Source organism: Pelodiscus sinensis, chromosome 16 (assembly GCF_052426305.1).
Source record: "Pelodiscus sinensis isolate ZL-2025 chromosome 16, ASM5242630v1, whole genome shotgun sequence".
Lineage (NCBI taxonomy): Eukaryota > Metazoa > Chordata > Testudines > Trionychidae > Pelodiscus > Pelodiscus sinensis.
Genome location: NC_143067.1, coordinates 26,191,686 through 26,208,028, shown reverse-complemented (window position 1 = coordinate 26,208,028; position 16,343 = coordinate 26,191,686). Strand labels below are relative to the sequence as shown.

At 44.2% G+C, this 16,343-nt stretch overlaps 1 protein-coding gene across 1 annotated transcript; it reads left to right on the top strand.

Annotated features, from left to right (window-relative positions):
• The first annotated feature begins 968 nt into the window (after window positions 1–968).
• Window positions 969–5,150, top strand: LOC102451718 (uncharacterized). Its single transcript, XM_006138102.5, has one exon. The coding sequence runs from the start codon at window positions 1,196–1,198 to the stop codon at window positions 4,058–4,060; it is 2,865 nt and encodes a 954-aa protein (XP_006138164.4). The 5' UTR covers window positions 969–1,195; the 3' UTR covers window positions 4,061–5,150.
• Window positions 5,151–16,343: the final 11,193 nt, after the last annotated feature.

The window sequence follows — 16,343 nt, the reverse complement described above, 5'->3', positions numbered from 1 at the left end:
ACCAAGGACCACCACTCCAGGTCCTGGCTCAGGGACATTCTGCACATCTTCTATGGTCCAGTTCCCTCCTCTCAGGGGATAACTTTAGGTAATTCATCTCTGCAGCATTTTTCCCCAAGGAATGCTCACAAACTTCTCCCTATTACTCTTTCTATTCCCAATTTACTGTCCTTTGTAGAAGCCCCACCTGTCCCTCACTGGTGAAATGCTTTCTCTTTTAACTAGCCATCTCCATCTTAAAACTTCCCCTTTACTATCTAATTAGCTGATTGGACCCACCTGGTCCTGATCAGCTCTTGCAGAGATGGTGTGAAGAGCAAACCCCATCTCACTCATTCTAACATCAATCCCAAGCATTCAAAAATCATGAGATTAGCTTAAAAATCATGCTGTTTCAAATAATACATTTGGGATTCTTTTTATTGGGCTTCTGGTGTTTGCTCTTTTAAGGGTCACACGTTCCAACATTTCTCTGCAACCAGAGTGGCTAGAAATGTACTTTTCAAAAAAGCTGATTCTCATGTGATGCACGGCAACACCCCATTGAATTTCCAAAGCACAGGACTTGGTGCTGATGGGGAACTATCCAGACATCTGTTGGGAAACTAACACAGCAGGGCACATATGTAGCTGGAGTTAACTTACCTTAAGCTGAGCTTGGCGCTGTCCACACAGTGGGAGGCCGATGGAAGCAAATGTTCTCATTGGCTTCCCTTACTCCTCATGACTGCAGTGAGTATAAGCACTTGCTGGAGCTGCCTTCAGCATTTGATTTATGGGTCTAAATCAGACCCGCTAAATTGAATGCCCGAATGTTGATGCCCGGCATAAGTGTTCACATGCCTTGACTGACCTAAATTGCAAAATCCAGGCCTGGTAAAGACCTTAAATTAAATTAGAACCCTTTCCGCACATTTACCCATTGTGTACCTGCCTTAGTGTTCTATGCAGGCCCAAACAGGTGTTCTCATACCCACTGCACCTTCCTTTGAAACTTGACTTTTAAAGGTGTCAGTAGGATGAGACTTAAAGCAATTAACTCCAGCTCTTCTGAAAACAGAGACCTCAATATTTTATTAATTGTGATGTGCAACACAAGGATTTTCTCTTCCTCATTTCTGTGATTACACAAGAGAACTAATTTCATTTTCCAGTCTCTTCTCACTACAACAACTAGCACTCAGGAGTTAGAGAGATGTTTTTCCTGCAGCTTTTTTCTGCCTTGATTTTCTTCAGCCAATGCCAAGAAGTTGTTCCTTACTGTCTGCAGAACTGCACGATCCATGGAAAGAGGAGCAAAAGGATGAAGGTACTGTGCTATCGCCAGAACTTGTCTGAAGTCCCAAGTTATCTTCCCTGGAATGTAAGCATCTTAGATCTGTCCGAGAATCAAATTGCAAGCCTGAGGCAGAATAATTTCAGGAAACTGAGTCTGTTGCAAGTCTTGAATGTTTCTCAGAACCAAATTCATTTAATTGAAGATGGCACTTTTGCTCACACAAGCAGCCTTGAAATCTTGAACCTCACTTCAAACCAGCTGAGAGCTCTTTCCAGCTTTATGTTTGATGGACTGGGGAGCCTCACAGTCTTGCTACTTAGGGAAAATAATATTGATAGGATTGAGCCATCTGCCTTTGCTCATCTAATGAAGTTAAAGGTAATTGATTTAACATCAAACAAGCTACATTCTCTCAATGCCTTGGATGTTGTGTTTAAGGTAAAATCTTTGGAAGAGCTGCACATAAGAGAGAACGAGATAATACATTTCACAACCAAAGATATTGTTAATGTGCCCTTGTGGCTTCGTGAACTGGATGTATCCCATAATCCAATCTCTTTTATGAATGTTGCAACTGATGCTTTGTATAGACTTCTTTCATTGGATTTATCTTTCTCTGGCACCCATAACCACACTACATGGATTATACAAGACCCTTGTTTTCTGAAAGGGTTAAAGAGATTATATTTAGGAGGAACAGTTATGACACCACTAGACATATTGGATGTGGTCCAAAAACTGAATTGCTCCTTGCTAGAAGAGATTCACCTAAATGAACTGAACTTGACTGATTCTGACAATCTCATAGAAAAGGTATGCCTTTGGCACCAAAATGTTAAGACTCTTAACTTACAAGGCAATAAATTCAAAAGCATTAAAGGAATTGTCTTTGAAAACTGCAGTCATCTATGGAATTTGGATCTAACACACAACAGATTAAAAGTGGTGCCATATATATCTTTTCATTCCTTGAATTCTTTACAGAGTCTTTCCTTGGCAAAGAATGAGTTCTCTGACGTACCAAATGCAACTTCGAATATAATCTCACTGAAAAGTCTGGATCTAAGCTTTAATCAAATTAAGAAAATTGTCCCAAAAGACTTTGCCAATCTAAGGAGCCTGCAGCACCTCAATCTAACTGGAAATAGGATCACTCAGATCAGCTCAGATTTGTTTCCAGATCTACATAATTTATTGGAATTAAATTTAGGAATGAACTTTCTTTTGGAAATCTCACAACCTTTTTCAGATAGTTTAGGGAAGCTAGAAAAAATGGAACTAAACAGTAATAAGATGAGCGCCCTCAAAAAAGGAACTTTTAGGAATTTGACTTCTCTGCAGTTTCTGAGCCTGATAGACAACCAAATTAGCACAATAGAACCTGGAGCCTTTGAAGGTCTGAGCCACCTCCAGACACTGTTCCTTAGCACAAATAAGATCACCAAGGAAACTTTCCAGAAAGGCATTTTCCAGGGACTAAGCTCATTGGTGGACCTTCAGCTTTTTGAAAATTACATCTCCTATGAGACATCTGAAAAACTTGACAATCCTCCCTTCATTCTCTTGCGGTCCGTAAAATACCTCTCGCTGAATAGCCAACGCAAGAGTGGACTTCAGCATTTCCCATCTAACTTCTTGCAAGGGTTGGAATCAATAGTGAAAATACAAGCAGGCAATTTGGTCATCTCTGACTTGGACCCAGCCACCTTCAGTTATACACCTACACTCAAAGAACTGGATTTGAGCAGCAATCCCCTCAATCCCATTAGCCCAGCTCTGTTCCGGCCTATACCGAAGCTGACAGAACTACATCTCCATAAAATAGGGCTGCAGTCCCTTGATTTTGTTCTCCACATAAACTTTTCTAAGCTGGTCATGCTCAGAGTGTCTGAAAACCAACTAAATGTAATTGAACCTAAGCACATAAGGGCTTTACCTTACCTTACTTTTTTGGATCTTAGACAAAATCCTTTCACTTGTTCTTGTGATAATCAAATGTTCATCAATTGGTCTCTTCATGACTTAGAAACTCAAGTGCTCTATTTCTACCAGTACACCTGTGCTTTCCCACTTGCCAGTAAAGGAAGGAAACTGTGGGCCTTCCACAACTCCTCCTGCACAGTTGACCATGAGTTTATCCTGTTTGTCGCAAATACAGCTGCAGTTATTTTGTTGATGGTAGTCTGCATCTGTTATCGCTGGAAGAAACAGGGGATTTATACTTATCACCTGCTACTTGCCTATATTCATGACAAGAGATACAAAAGGACGGGACGACATAAAAAATATGACTACGATGCGTTTGTCTCTTACAACACGCAAGACAAGGAGTGGGTGATGAATGAGCTCCTTCCCACACTGGAAGACAAGTACCACTGGAGGCTGTGTCTGCACCACCGTGACTTTGAACCAGGGAAGTGTATTCTGAAGAACATTGTGGACAACATCTATGCCAGCAGGAAGACCATTTGTGTCATAACCCACCACTACCTGGAAAGTGAATGGTGCTCTAAGGAGATCCAGTTAGCTAGCTTTCGCCTCTTCGATGAACACAAGGATGTCCTGGTCCTGATTTTCCTGGAACATATCCCCAATGATAATCTGTCACCCTATCACAAAATGAGAAAGCTGGTGAAGAAGAAAACATACCTCATGTGGCCCCAGGAGGAGGAGGAGATTCCGTTGTTTTGGCATAAACTCAATATGGCCTTGAAGACAAGTGAGGGAAAAGAGGATGAAAATCCTATTTTGTCAATGATCATTCCAGGTGAAGATCAGTAAAGATCAGCCTCTAATGAATCTCTGTATGTCTATGACATTTTTGGTGGGCCTAACTCTGCAAATATTAAACTCTGCGTTAGCCTGGATATTAAAGACATTAATGACCAGTATTTGAAAATATTTGGCTTCTCCTCACTGCAGGGTACTATGACAATAGCACTTACATTACACAGAGGTCAGTACTACAACCATATGCACATTACCACTATTTGACATCTTTGTCAACAGGCACAGCAGAGAGGCCAAGTATTGAACAGGCCATGTGACCATATGTGTGTGACGCTTGCATTGATACTATGTGTTCTGTACCTATTTTGTGTATAAACAGATGCCTTGAGTCTGCAGGGCCTTCAAGCTTAATTTGATTATATCTGTTAATTGGGTTTTAATGAACTTTAAAAATGTAAAGAAAAAAAAGAAAGCTCAATAGCAAATCTAAGTAATTGTGAATCAAAGAGAATACATTGGGGTAGGAAATAACCTTTGCAACCCCAAAACAAAAAACTTAACAAAATTATTAATACCTTCCTGTCTGTGTCTGTTTGGCACAGTGAACATATAACTCGTCTGTGTGACTATTCTAAAACAATTTGTAAAGCACCTTTGAGAAAGTTAGGTGCAAACTTTCATGTTCAAACTCTCTGAAGTTATGTAAATCCTGCTTTGAAGCAATTAAAGAGAACATCTGTGTTGAGAAAAAGCTACTACAAATATTTAATTATTGTGAAAATTGTTAAAATCTAATGTTTAAGTTAATTTCTGCATTTCATTTTTTAAAATCTTTAGGACAAGAGGTTGATTACAAGTGTCAATCAGGACAGGGAGCAAATGTCCTGCTATACATTGGCTGGTTTATATTTTTAATGAATTAATTATACTGGTACAACAAGTGGATATAGTTATAACAGTATGAAAGTGCTTGTTCCACTATTACTGATTGCATTTCCCATACAGAAATACCAGTATACATATAAAAATATACTAACATAGCATGCACTGTTTTATTGATATATAGCTGTGTCCACATTAGAAGGACTGTACCACTTTAATTATAATGGTGTCATTAAAATGGTAAAACTTTTGTGTGTCCATAAGACCTAAAGCTTAAATACAGTAAAGCATGTAAGCACATGCTTAAATTTAAGCAACTGTTCAGAGATTATGGTGAAGACTGAGGAATGGGAACCATATAGACTAGAATAGAAGCATGTGACTAGTTCCACTGAACTAGAGCTGGATTTTTCAACAAAACTATTTCACTGGAAAATGCCAATTTGTTGAACTTGAAATGTTTCACAAAACCAGGAACCACACACAGGCAGTGCTCTATTAGAAACCCATCTGCTCAGAGGCCTGTAGCACTGTGCTCTCAGAAGAGGTGGGGATGGGGCAGGCAAAGTTCAGCACTGCCTGTAGCATGTTGCATGGGGCGCCATCAATGGTTTAAAAGGCTGAGGGCTCTGGTTGCCACTGCCACTGCTGCTGCAGAAGCAGTGTCCAAGAACCATGGGCCCTTTTGAATCACTGGGTCTTGGGACATTTGCTGCCTTTGCTCCCCCCTGTCAGCAGTGCCGGGGGCCTGCAGCTCTGATCAATTTCACCACACAGACTGTCATATGGCTTCAAGATCTCTGCTCTGGATCAAAAAGTCTGCAAGGTTTTAGGGGCTTCCAAGGCTTCCAGGCTCCCAGCCACAAAGTGAAAGACTGGGAGCCAGGGCTCCTGAGGAGCCTGTTGGGAAGTTGGGGGTCTTAGAAGCCCTAGGAAACACAGTTGAGCTGGAAGGTCAGGCTCAGTTTGACTTAGAAATTTGTTAAACAAAATGTTCCACTTGTTTCAAACTAATTTTGTAAGATTTTCCCTGTTGCTGGGAATTTTTAATATGGAGATATACCTATCTCATAGAGCTGGAAGGGACCTTGAGATGTCATTCAGTCCACTCCCACAGCAGGACCAAGTACTATCCCTGACAGATTTTCCCTAGATCTCTAAATGGTCCCCACAAGGATTGAATGCTCAATTCTCAGTTTAATAGGCTAATACTCAAACCACTGAGCCACCCTTAAGGGAGGGTGCTGATGAATTTTGAAATTCTATTTGCACTTACGACCATAACTTTTTTTTAATTTTGGACTTTCCCACAGAATGAAAATTCCAACTTTTGGCCAGCACTAGTCTTAATGGCGTTGCTAGATTGAGTCCTTACTTCCTACTCTGGCAGAAGCAAATGGATTGTGAAGGATTCTCTGCTACTATAAGAAGTCACATAGCCAGACTAGTGGATGGTTTTGGTAGTTTAATTTGGTGACATACAGTAGTGAAGGCTTTGTTGATATCCTTGCTACTGCTCAGCATTTAAGTGTCACATGATAGCATCTTGTGCTAAAGGTTATTCCTAGGAGGAGGGAGAAAAAATATTCTCTGTAACCGCTGAGGATAGGACAAGAAACAATGAGCTTAAACTGCAGCAAGTGAGGTCTAGGTTGGTCATTAGGAAAAACTCCCTAATAGTCAGAGTGGTTAGACACTGGCATACATTACCCAGGGAGGTTGTGGAATCTCCATCACTGGAGATTTTTCAAAGCAGGTTAGACAAACATCTATCAATGATGGTGTAGATCAGGAGTCTGCAACCTGTGTCTCATGAGCCAGATATGGCTCTTCTGGAGCCCCAACTCAGGGTATGTCTACATTACAGAGTTTTCTTGGAAAATAAAAATTGAGGAACATCCACACTGCAATTGTGTTCTGCAAGAAAATCGAAAGAACAGAGGGGATTTTCCAGCATTGGTAATCCTCATTCTACAAGGAAGGAGCCTTTTTGCGAAAGAGCTCTTTTGCAAAAAGGTGTGTGTAGACAGGGCCGGCTCAAGCCATTCCTGCACCCCGGGCAGCGGGCGCATGACGCATGCGCAGCTCCGCTCCCGAGTACACGGTGCATGTGTGGCCCCGCCCCCCGGCATACTGCGCACCTTACAGCTGCAATTGGTTTGGCGGCGCCTGATTGCAGCTCTAAGGAGCACCACACGGCTCCCGGCTCCAGGCTCCAGCACCTGATTGCAGCTCTGAGGGGCACCGCACAGCCCCCGTCCCTGGGCACGCGGCGCCTGACTGCCGCTCTAAGGGGCGTCACGCAGCCTCCGGCCCCGGGCGCATGGAGCCTGACTGCAGCTCTAAGGGGCACCGCATGGCCCCTGGTCCCGGGCACACAGCACCTGATTGCAGCTCTAAGGGACGCCGCATAGCCCCTGGTCCCGGGCACACAGCACCTGATTGCAGCTCTAAGGGACGCCGCATAGCCCCCGGTCCCGGGCACACAGCACCTGATTGCAGCTCTAAGGAGCACTGCTCGGCTGGGTGCGCGGGTCCCCTTCCAGCTGCCATCAGGCGCCCCCCATAGGTTGGCGCCCCGGGCAGCTGCCCGACTAGCCCTGCTCTTAATCCGGTTCTGTGTGTGGATAGGGAAGAGGGAGTTCTTTCAGAAGAAGAGGAAAGAGGTGGCCCCTCCATCCCTAGCAATCACAGCTAACAAGCGAGAGAGCATCAATTCAGTCTGGATGCTCTCTTTCGAAAAAGAAGATCTCATTTTCGATGAATGTTTGCAGTATGGACGCTCTCTTTTGGAAGAAGTTCCGAAAAAAGCTTCTTCCGAATGCAGCCTGTAGTCTAGACATAGCCTCAGCCCACGCAGCTTCCCCCTCAGCAGAGAATCAGCACTGGCACTACAGCCTTACAGCCCCCTGAAAGATTGGAATGCCAGCACTAGGGGGAGAAAGTCCTGGGCCTCTCCACCAGATCCCCCATGCGGTGAGCAAGCGTGCTGTCCTTTTCCTTCCCCTGACATGCAGGGAACAAGTGGAGCCAAAAATGGCTCCGTGTGTGCTGTCACTTTCATTCCCCCAAAACATACTTCCTGGAGGCTTCCCCTGTGAATCCTTCCCGGAGGTTTCCTTCCAGCGAATGGGGGCAGTGGGAGGCCATATTACTTGTTTTCATGCCACATGGCAGGCACCATGTAAGTGCCCCCTCCACCCCGTCATGCCCAGACTCTGCAACCTCTATGCCCCCGGAAAGACACCCTGTTCCTCCTGCCCTCTCCATTGCTCCTGCCCCCCTAGCCAAACACCCTACTCCCAGCCTGCTCCTGCATCCTACCTCCCACCCAGACCTCGCACCCTCATCCCCTCCTACACACCAGCTCCCACCAAAATCCTGCACCCTCATTTCTATCCCATTCACTGGCAGCCCTGTCCCATACACGTACCCCCTCATACTCCAGAGCCTAGCGGGATCCACAAAATCCACTAACCCTGAAACCCCAAAAGAGGAAATCTAGCCTGAGGCCTTGAACTTCAGTCCTCTCTGCCCCTCTGCCCCTCCTGGAGCACCAGAAGAGTGAGGTGTTTCAGTTGGAGGTCACATCAGTGAGGGTTGGGGGGATTTGGAGAGGGTTATTTTTGGTTCTCACTTATGTGGTCTCTGGCTAGGATTGCCAGGTGTCCGGTTTTCTACTGAATAGTCCGGTATTTGTGCCCTCTGTCCAGTAGAAAAATTCAGAAAATACCAGACATGTGCAATGTCCGGTATTTTCTGAATTTCTGGCTGAGTGCGGGACAGAAACCTGGCGGGCGTGGGAGAGCGACTAGGAGGCGGGGCCGTGATTGGTGCTGGGAGCCCTGTGGTCACAAGCAGAAGCCGGGAGGGGAGAGGCAGGGCGGGGCGGGTCAATGGCTGGGACTTCCAGCCACTCCCCCCACCCAGCTTCTGCACACAACCAGATGCTCTTAGCGCAAATCGCGGCCACGCCTGCCAGCTGGGAGCCTCTGGTTGCGTGCAGAAGCTGGGCGGGGAGAGTGGCTCCCAGCCACTGCCCCTGCCTCCGCCCCCACCCAGCTTCTACTAGCAACTAGAGGGAGTGCCTGCTGGGGCCTGTTGGACTCCAGCTGCGGCCAGTGGCTGCACCCCCCACACCAGCTCTGCTTCCTACCCCCCTTCCTCCGCCCCCCCTCCTCCTGTCCAGCCCCACAGGATCCCCCCCCCCCCCAGCTCTGCTTCCCGCCTCCCTTTTCGCCCGGCCAGCACTGCACCTCCTGCTACCCTTCCTCCCAGCCAGCCCCACGGCCCCCGATTCCCCCCCCGCCAGCACCCCTCCCACCTCCTTTTCTCCCAGCCAGCCCCATCCCCTCCCAGCTGGTCCCTACCCCCCCCCCCGCCGCCCCCCGGCCACCCACAATCAAGTGTGTCCGGTATTTTAGAGGGGTCTACCTGGTAACCCTATCTCCGACTGATTTTTCTGTGGGTTTGAAAAGGTTTCCGACCCCTGGTTTAGATGGTGCTTGGTCCTGCCATGAGTGCAAGCTACTTGCCTTAATGACCTCTCGATATTCCTTCCAGTTCTATGATTCTGTGTCATACAGGATATTTTTAGATGAATTTGTTCTATTGCATTTTGCTGAGTATGTTTAGTAGCTGCTGTCTTAATTCTTTATCCTATGGGATTTTTTTAGTTAAACAAGGAAGATGATGCAATGTTTATAAAAAGATGAATGAATGACAGTCACATCCAGCATAGTGGTGTCCTCTGTGGAATTGTTTCCCATACTCTAATACTTAGCTGATGTCTAATACTTGGCTCTTGGCTTCAGTGACTGATTCTGACTGTGAAATTCACAGATTGTTATGGGTTGTGTAAAACTATTTTCTTGTACTAGTTTTAAGTTTGCTGCCTTTCCTTTCCATTGAATGTTGTGCTGCTTTAATATTGAGAAAGCATCGCATTTGCTTTCTCCATACCAATCATTATTTTCAGGGGTGGATATAGGGCAGGGAGAGCGGGGCGGCTGCCCCAGGCCCCGCGCTTCAAGAAGCCCCACGTATGCTCCGTGGTGCCACTGCGCATGCACGGGGTGCCACCGCCGTGTCAAAGGGGGGCCCCGCGAAATTGTGCTACCCTGGGCCCCGCAAAATCATCATCTGCCCGATTACTTTGATTCTCCCTCTTCTTTGTTTCCTCTTGAAAATAGTCTCGATCTTTTTTCATTTTCTCTTCTTACTGAATCCTCTCCAGGCATCTAAAACAACAAGGAATCTGATGGCAATGCTTGAGCTGTTTCTCAGCAGGAGAAAGAAGAGATGAGTGTCTGAGGAAGTAATTGCTCAATTCAAACTTAAAATCGAAAACAGTTTGCATTATACTATCATCAACAAAATACATAAAAAAAATTGCCTGAGACAAATCAATCTGATGGAATCATGGAAGTGTAGGCCTAGTTGTATCCTCATGAGGTCTTCTAGTTCAGAGCCCTGTACTCAAAGCAGAGCTAAGTATTCCATCCCTGACAGTGTTTATCTAATAACCTTTAATGGTGGAGATTCCACAACCCCTTAGGGAATTTATTCCAGTGCTTTAATTTTTTCAGTTGTTTGCAAAACCATCTTTAAGCTGGGAATGTGTGCTTTTTTGCTGATTGGATTGTCTATTGCTGATTGGATTATCTATTCTCATCTGACACATTCCACAAATCCCTTTGCAATTCACACTTATAGGCTGTCTCTAGACTGGCCAGTTTTTCCGGAAAATCAGCCGCTTTTCTGGAAAAACTTGCCAGCTGTCTACACTGGCCGCTTGAATTTCCGCAAAAGCACTGACTTCCTACTGTAAGAAATCAGTGCTTCTTGCAGAAATACTATTCTGCTTCCGTTCGGGCAAAAGTCCCTTTTGTGCAAAGCTTTTGCACAAAAGGGTCAGTGTAGACAGCTCAGATTTGTTTTCTGCAAAAGAGCCCCGATCGCGAAAATGGCGATCAGGGCTTTTTTGCGGAAAAGTGCGTCTAGATTGGCCTGGGCGCTTTTCCACAAAAAATGCTTTTGCCGACAAGCGTCCATGCCAATCTAGATGCTCTGTTCCGAAAATACTTTTAACGGAAAACTTTTCCGTTAAAAGCATTTCCGGAAAATCATGCCAATCTAGACGTAGCCATAGTGTGCCACTAAGGGTATGTCTACACAGCAGAGCTAATCTTGAAATAAGCTATGCAACTTGAGCTACACTAATTGCGTAGCTTAAATCAAAATAGCTTATTTCAAATTTGGTCATGTCTACAAAGCACTTATTTCGAAATAAAGCACTCTTTCTCCAACTTCCCTTAATCCTGGTAAAATGAGGGTTACACGAGTCAGAGTAAGAAGTCCTCCAGTTGGACATTATTGCAATATTATGTCAAAATAACTACTTGTGTGTAGACATGCACTTTAGGTATGTCTACACTTGCAGCCTAATTGGAAATAGGGCTGCAAATGTAGGCATTCGAAATTGCAAATCAAGCCCGGGATTTAAATATCCCACGCTTGATTTGCATCTTCCTAGCCGGGCGCCATTTTTTGAAATTGTCAAGCCCAGAATAACTGCCCGTGTCTACGCATTATCAATTAAAAAAAAAAATAGCGCCCGGCCGGGAAGATGCAAATCAAGCGCGGGATATTTAAATCCTGGGCTTGATTTGCAATTTTGAATGCCTACATTTGCAGCCCTTTGTTATTTCGAAATAACATCAGTTATTCAGAAATTATGGTGCTGTGTAGACGTACCCTAATACTTCCTGTCCTGTGGTTTACATCTTTTTATAAAGAAACCTAATGTCAGAAGTTTTCATCAATTCATTCTGTTTCGGACATTGAGAGTTTGTACAAATGTTGTTAATATTTGTGTTTGCTAACTTGGGTTTTTTCCCAAAATCTCAGAGTGAGAACATTTGGCTGTGGCTACATTTTTTAAAAGCCTCCATAACTTTTGGACTGTCAATATGATTCTCAGCTTTGTAAAGTAAAGACCAAACTTCACAGTTTATCCACGTGAAAGCTGGAAAGAGACTATTTCTCTTATAGGGCATAACAGTTGGAAAGGTACATTATGAAGGATGTTCATCTCCCTCTGAGATGCCAGATCTTTGACACTAAAGGCAGGATTCCAGAGTATATATATGTATCTATGGGTCTAACCTAGGACAGCAGAAGGTAGGGTACCACACTAGATACACTTGTGCATCTGATTTTATATGGCAAGAGGCAGAACATGAGCTTAGGCCTTTGAGTATGATACACTGTGCCAGAGATAAATACAGGACTGGATGGACCTATGAACTGATCTAATATGGGCAAAGTGTGAGATATCTGAATGGATAGCTGCTTTTTTTTGTTTAAAAAAAAAAAAAAAAAGGTGCCAGTACTCCAGGGGAAAAGTTATTGAGCTCTGACTGGAGGTGCCGGTACTGTGTCTGGTGGTGCCAGTATTTAATACCGGACAGTACTATCACAAAAAAACCACTGGAGGTCTATGATTTTCATTCATATCCTATGTGTCATTCAAACAATGTATTGAATTTCTGCCCATCTAGAAATGAATGTCTCTTTCTTGTACTTGAGAAAAATATTATCTTCTTGCCACTGTAGAAAGATGCATATACAAGAACAGCTCATAAAGTGTCAAGACCCAAATCTAAAACAGGCACTTAGAATGTGGACAGAACAGTAGTAGAAACAGGAAATGAGCCTATATCTAGATGTGGAAGAATAAATTTCTTATAATTTTGGTGGATAATATTGATTTTAGGCATTATTTTCAATTTGTATCAATGTAAATCTTCAAGTAGGCAAAATTATGGGATTTAAGCTTTTTCACTGTTATCAATTTACATTTTCACAGTTGCAGGAAAGTCCAGGGAATCAGAATCAGAGAGTCATTATTTATTAACCGCAGACATTGAGATTTAAAAGGTTAAAGCCTTATAACTATTTAAAACCACTTGTAAACATCACATGTCAAAATATACAATGTAAATATTCTTAAATCAAATTCTAATAAGTTCTCAGGCAGCATTTTTCTTATTTTGACTATTTGTAAATTTCAGTTATTAGTTATGGAAATATTTTTTCAGCGGTCTGTGTGTGCACAATGAAATGGACATTCACTGATAAAAACTGAGTCCTTCCAAGCCTCCGTACACTTTCTTGAACCTCAAGCAGATTAATTACATGGTGTAATTGTCCCTGTGATTTTGTGTGTACATGTGCATGCAAAGTCTGTGTGTATGCCTATGTGTGTTTAAATAGTGGGTAATGCACGTGATTGTGTGTGTATGCATGCACATGTGCACATATGTGTGCTTGGACTTGGATCAGCATGAATACAATCACCTCCCATCTTTCATGTGTGTTTAAATAGTGGGTAATGCACGTAATTGTGTGTGTATGCATGCACATGTGCATGCTTGGACTTGAAAGATGGGAGGTGATTGTATTCATGCTGATGCATTTGCTAATTAAAAGCATAGATAAATAGGTAGATCTCTTATCTTTCTGTCCAGACAGCCAAAACTCTCAGCCAGCTTTCATCTCCTTGCTACTGTGGCCTCCCTAATGGCCATTATCACCATAGAAAATGCAGCTGTTAAGATCATCTTTTTCGTTTTGTCCAAGTCCCTTTAAATGCCTTCACTGGCTCCCTGGGTTTCATGGCATCAGATTTGGCCTTCTTGTCCTCATCTTCAAAACCTTTCAGAACTCTGCTCTCCATATATATCTGTTCTTGTCTCTTCCTGTAGTACTCTTCCTCAATTCCAGCATGTTAGTCAGCTTCTCACACACATCTCTGTGCCTTCTTCTAGGCTGTCCTCTATGACCGGAACATTCTTCCGGAACTGATACTATTTCAAATCTTTCAAAACCCGCCTCTGTTGTGATGCCTGTAAGAAATTAACTAATTAATGGCTTGAGGGACAGACTGACATTTACCTTATATATTTAAAATTATCAAGAGAAAAAAAAACAACAAATGTCTATATGTACATTACAAATTGTGTATATTTCATATACCCCTTTGTATGGTACTTGTCTTTTTAGATTGTAAACTCTTCAGAGCAGAAACAGTGTCTTCATGGGATTCCAATCCTAATTGGAGTCTCTGTGTGCCACTGTAATATAAATATTCAGGGATGCTGGAACAATGTGTATAGTTGGTGAGCTGAGAGCCATTGAACCAGACTGTGAAACTTGTATATAATTATGCCAACCATACATCCCGGATTTTCCAAAACTGTCCTAATTTTAAATACTCTGTCCTGGTGTCCCCATCAAGTAGTGAAATGTCCTGGAAAGCCCTGCTGGACATTTCACTACTTAATGGGGACACTGGACACTCTGCCACCTACTACCCCAGCACCGTGCACCACATAGCTCCCTCCCTTCCCCCGTGGGACTATCTCCGGTGCATGGGGTCCAGGTCTGGCAGCAAGCCAGGTCTGGAAGGGAAGGTCTGGGTTTCTTCACACCCCCTCCCCCCCCGCCAGCACCCTCCAAGCAGGGAGCTGGTACTGCAGCTTCGTGGCTGCAGCAGGATCTCCGCTGCGTGGATGGGGGCTGAGCTCCCTCCCTCCCACCCTGCTGGGGGAACGGCAGCATGCTGCCTGGAGGCTTTTCCCCTTGCAGTGAGCGGGAAGCCAGGTAATTGTCCCCTCTTACGCCCAGACCCCCGCACACGAATGCCCCATATTCACTCCCCTCCCCCCACCAAGACCCTGCACCCCCCGTTTCGTCTAACACCCTCCTTTGCTCCTGCACCTTCCCTCCTGGCCAGAAACTCTACCCCATGCCTGCACCCTACCTCCCACCTAGACCTTGCAACCTCTTCCCCTTTTGCACCTCACCTCCCACCCTGATCCTGCCCCCTATGCCTATCCTACACACTGGCAGCCCCGTTCCACACACTGAACCCCTCATTTTTGTCCCCACCCCAAAGCCTAAGGGGGTCCATAAAATCCATTAACTCCAGAACCTCAGAAATGTAAATCTGATCTATTAGAAGCCCTAAGCCTCAGTCCTCCCTGTCCCTTCTCCTTGCCCCATGGGGCTGGAGCACCACAGGAGTGAGGTGTCTCAGTTGGGGGCCACATCAGTGAGGTTTGAGGGGTTTTGGAGGAGTTTTTTTGCTTCTCACTTATGTGGTCCACAACTGATTTTTCTGTGGGTCAGTTGCCCCACCCCACAAAAGGTTCCCACCCCTGCCAATAATAAAGAAAACATTGAAACCTTTTGTGTTGGACAAATTAAAATTTTACTTTATTTAAAATGAAGTTTGATAAACTAGCACGAGAAAGCTAAAATGTTTAATCTTTTTAATAATTTAAATTAAACCATTCTCTCTAGCTGCAACACTAGCAAAATGGCTTGGGTATAATTAAAGGTGAGTTTCCTGGTGGTCCATGGAAAGGTTTACATTGAGCCAGGTGGTTCACAGGCCAAAAAGTTTGGGAAACTGAAACTGAGGCACCCATGGCCTCTCCCCACAAGTTAATGTAATGCAAGTTGTGTTAATGCAATTGCGTTATAGTTTCAACCCATCTCTATTGGTAGAGGACAGTGAGAGGAGTTCTTAAAAGGGGTGTCAAACAACACCCTTTACTTCTGGTCATGTGTCCATCTTGACCCCAGAAGTACTACCTCAGGGGTGAGACTTCTTGTGGCAGGCAGGCATGGCTAACAGGGTCAGGTGCATGGCCAAAGGGGTCAGGGAATGGCTAACAGGGTCTGGGGGGTGATTTATGGGCTCAGGGGGCACGGCTAACATGTCCTTATTTTTGGTTCAGGAAATATTGTCACCATATATATAATGGATCACTTTGAATCCGAGCACCTGTAACCCAGCACTTATGTAAATATTATACAGTAATAATAGCAGAAGCAAAATGCAGGACAATGTAGCACTTTAAAGAATAGCAGTAACTTTTCAGCCATTAGATGGCAGCATCGCACCATTTTATAAATCTAGAGCAGTGGGATCACTAGCTCTCTACACCCATATATGGTCTATTTAGGATACAACCTATTTTTCCAACTCCTCCAAATAAATGTGACTCAAACCAAACACCTTCCCAACTGCTCAAATCCCTTCAACAGCAGCTCTCCTGTAGAGTCTTAAATGCTTCTCAGTCCTCCTGAGCTGTTTGCACATCATGATCAACAGTAACACAAGGGCAACTGGGGGTCACAAAACTCCTTATTTGGAAATGAGTTGAGGGAGATGTCATGGGACATCTCAAGTGCCCTTAAACATCCAGTTCCCTTTGGCTCCTGTGAAATATATCCATACTCCTTGGTACAAGATCAGTCACTTTCAGTGAGAGACCAGTGCAGATATTCTTACTTATGCAAACAAGTTTCAAAGGAGAGGGGTACTGCCAAATTAGTCAGTTATAGCAGAAACAACAAAGGATTCTGGGGATCCTTTAAA

Bases quoted from the DNA above. Each gene is read 5' to 3' on its own strand.
- LOC102451718 (XM_006138102.5), top strand. From the start codon at position 1,196: ATGTTTTTCCTGCAGCTTTTTTCTGCCTTGATTTTCTTCAGCCAATGC.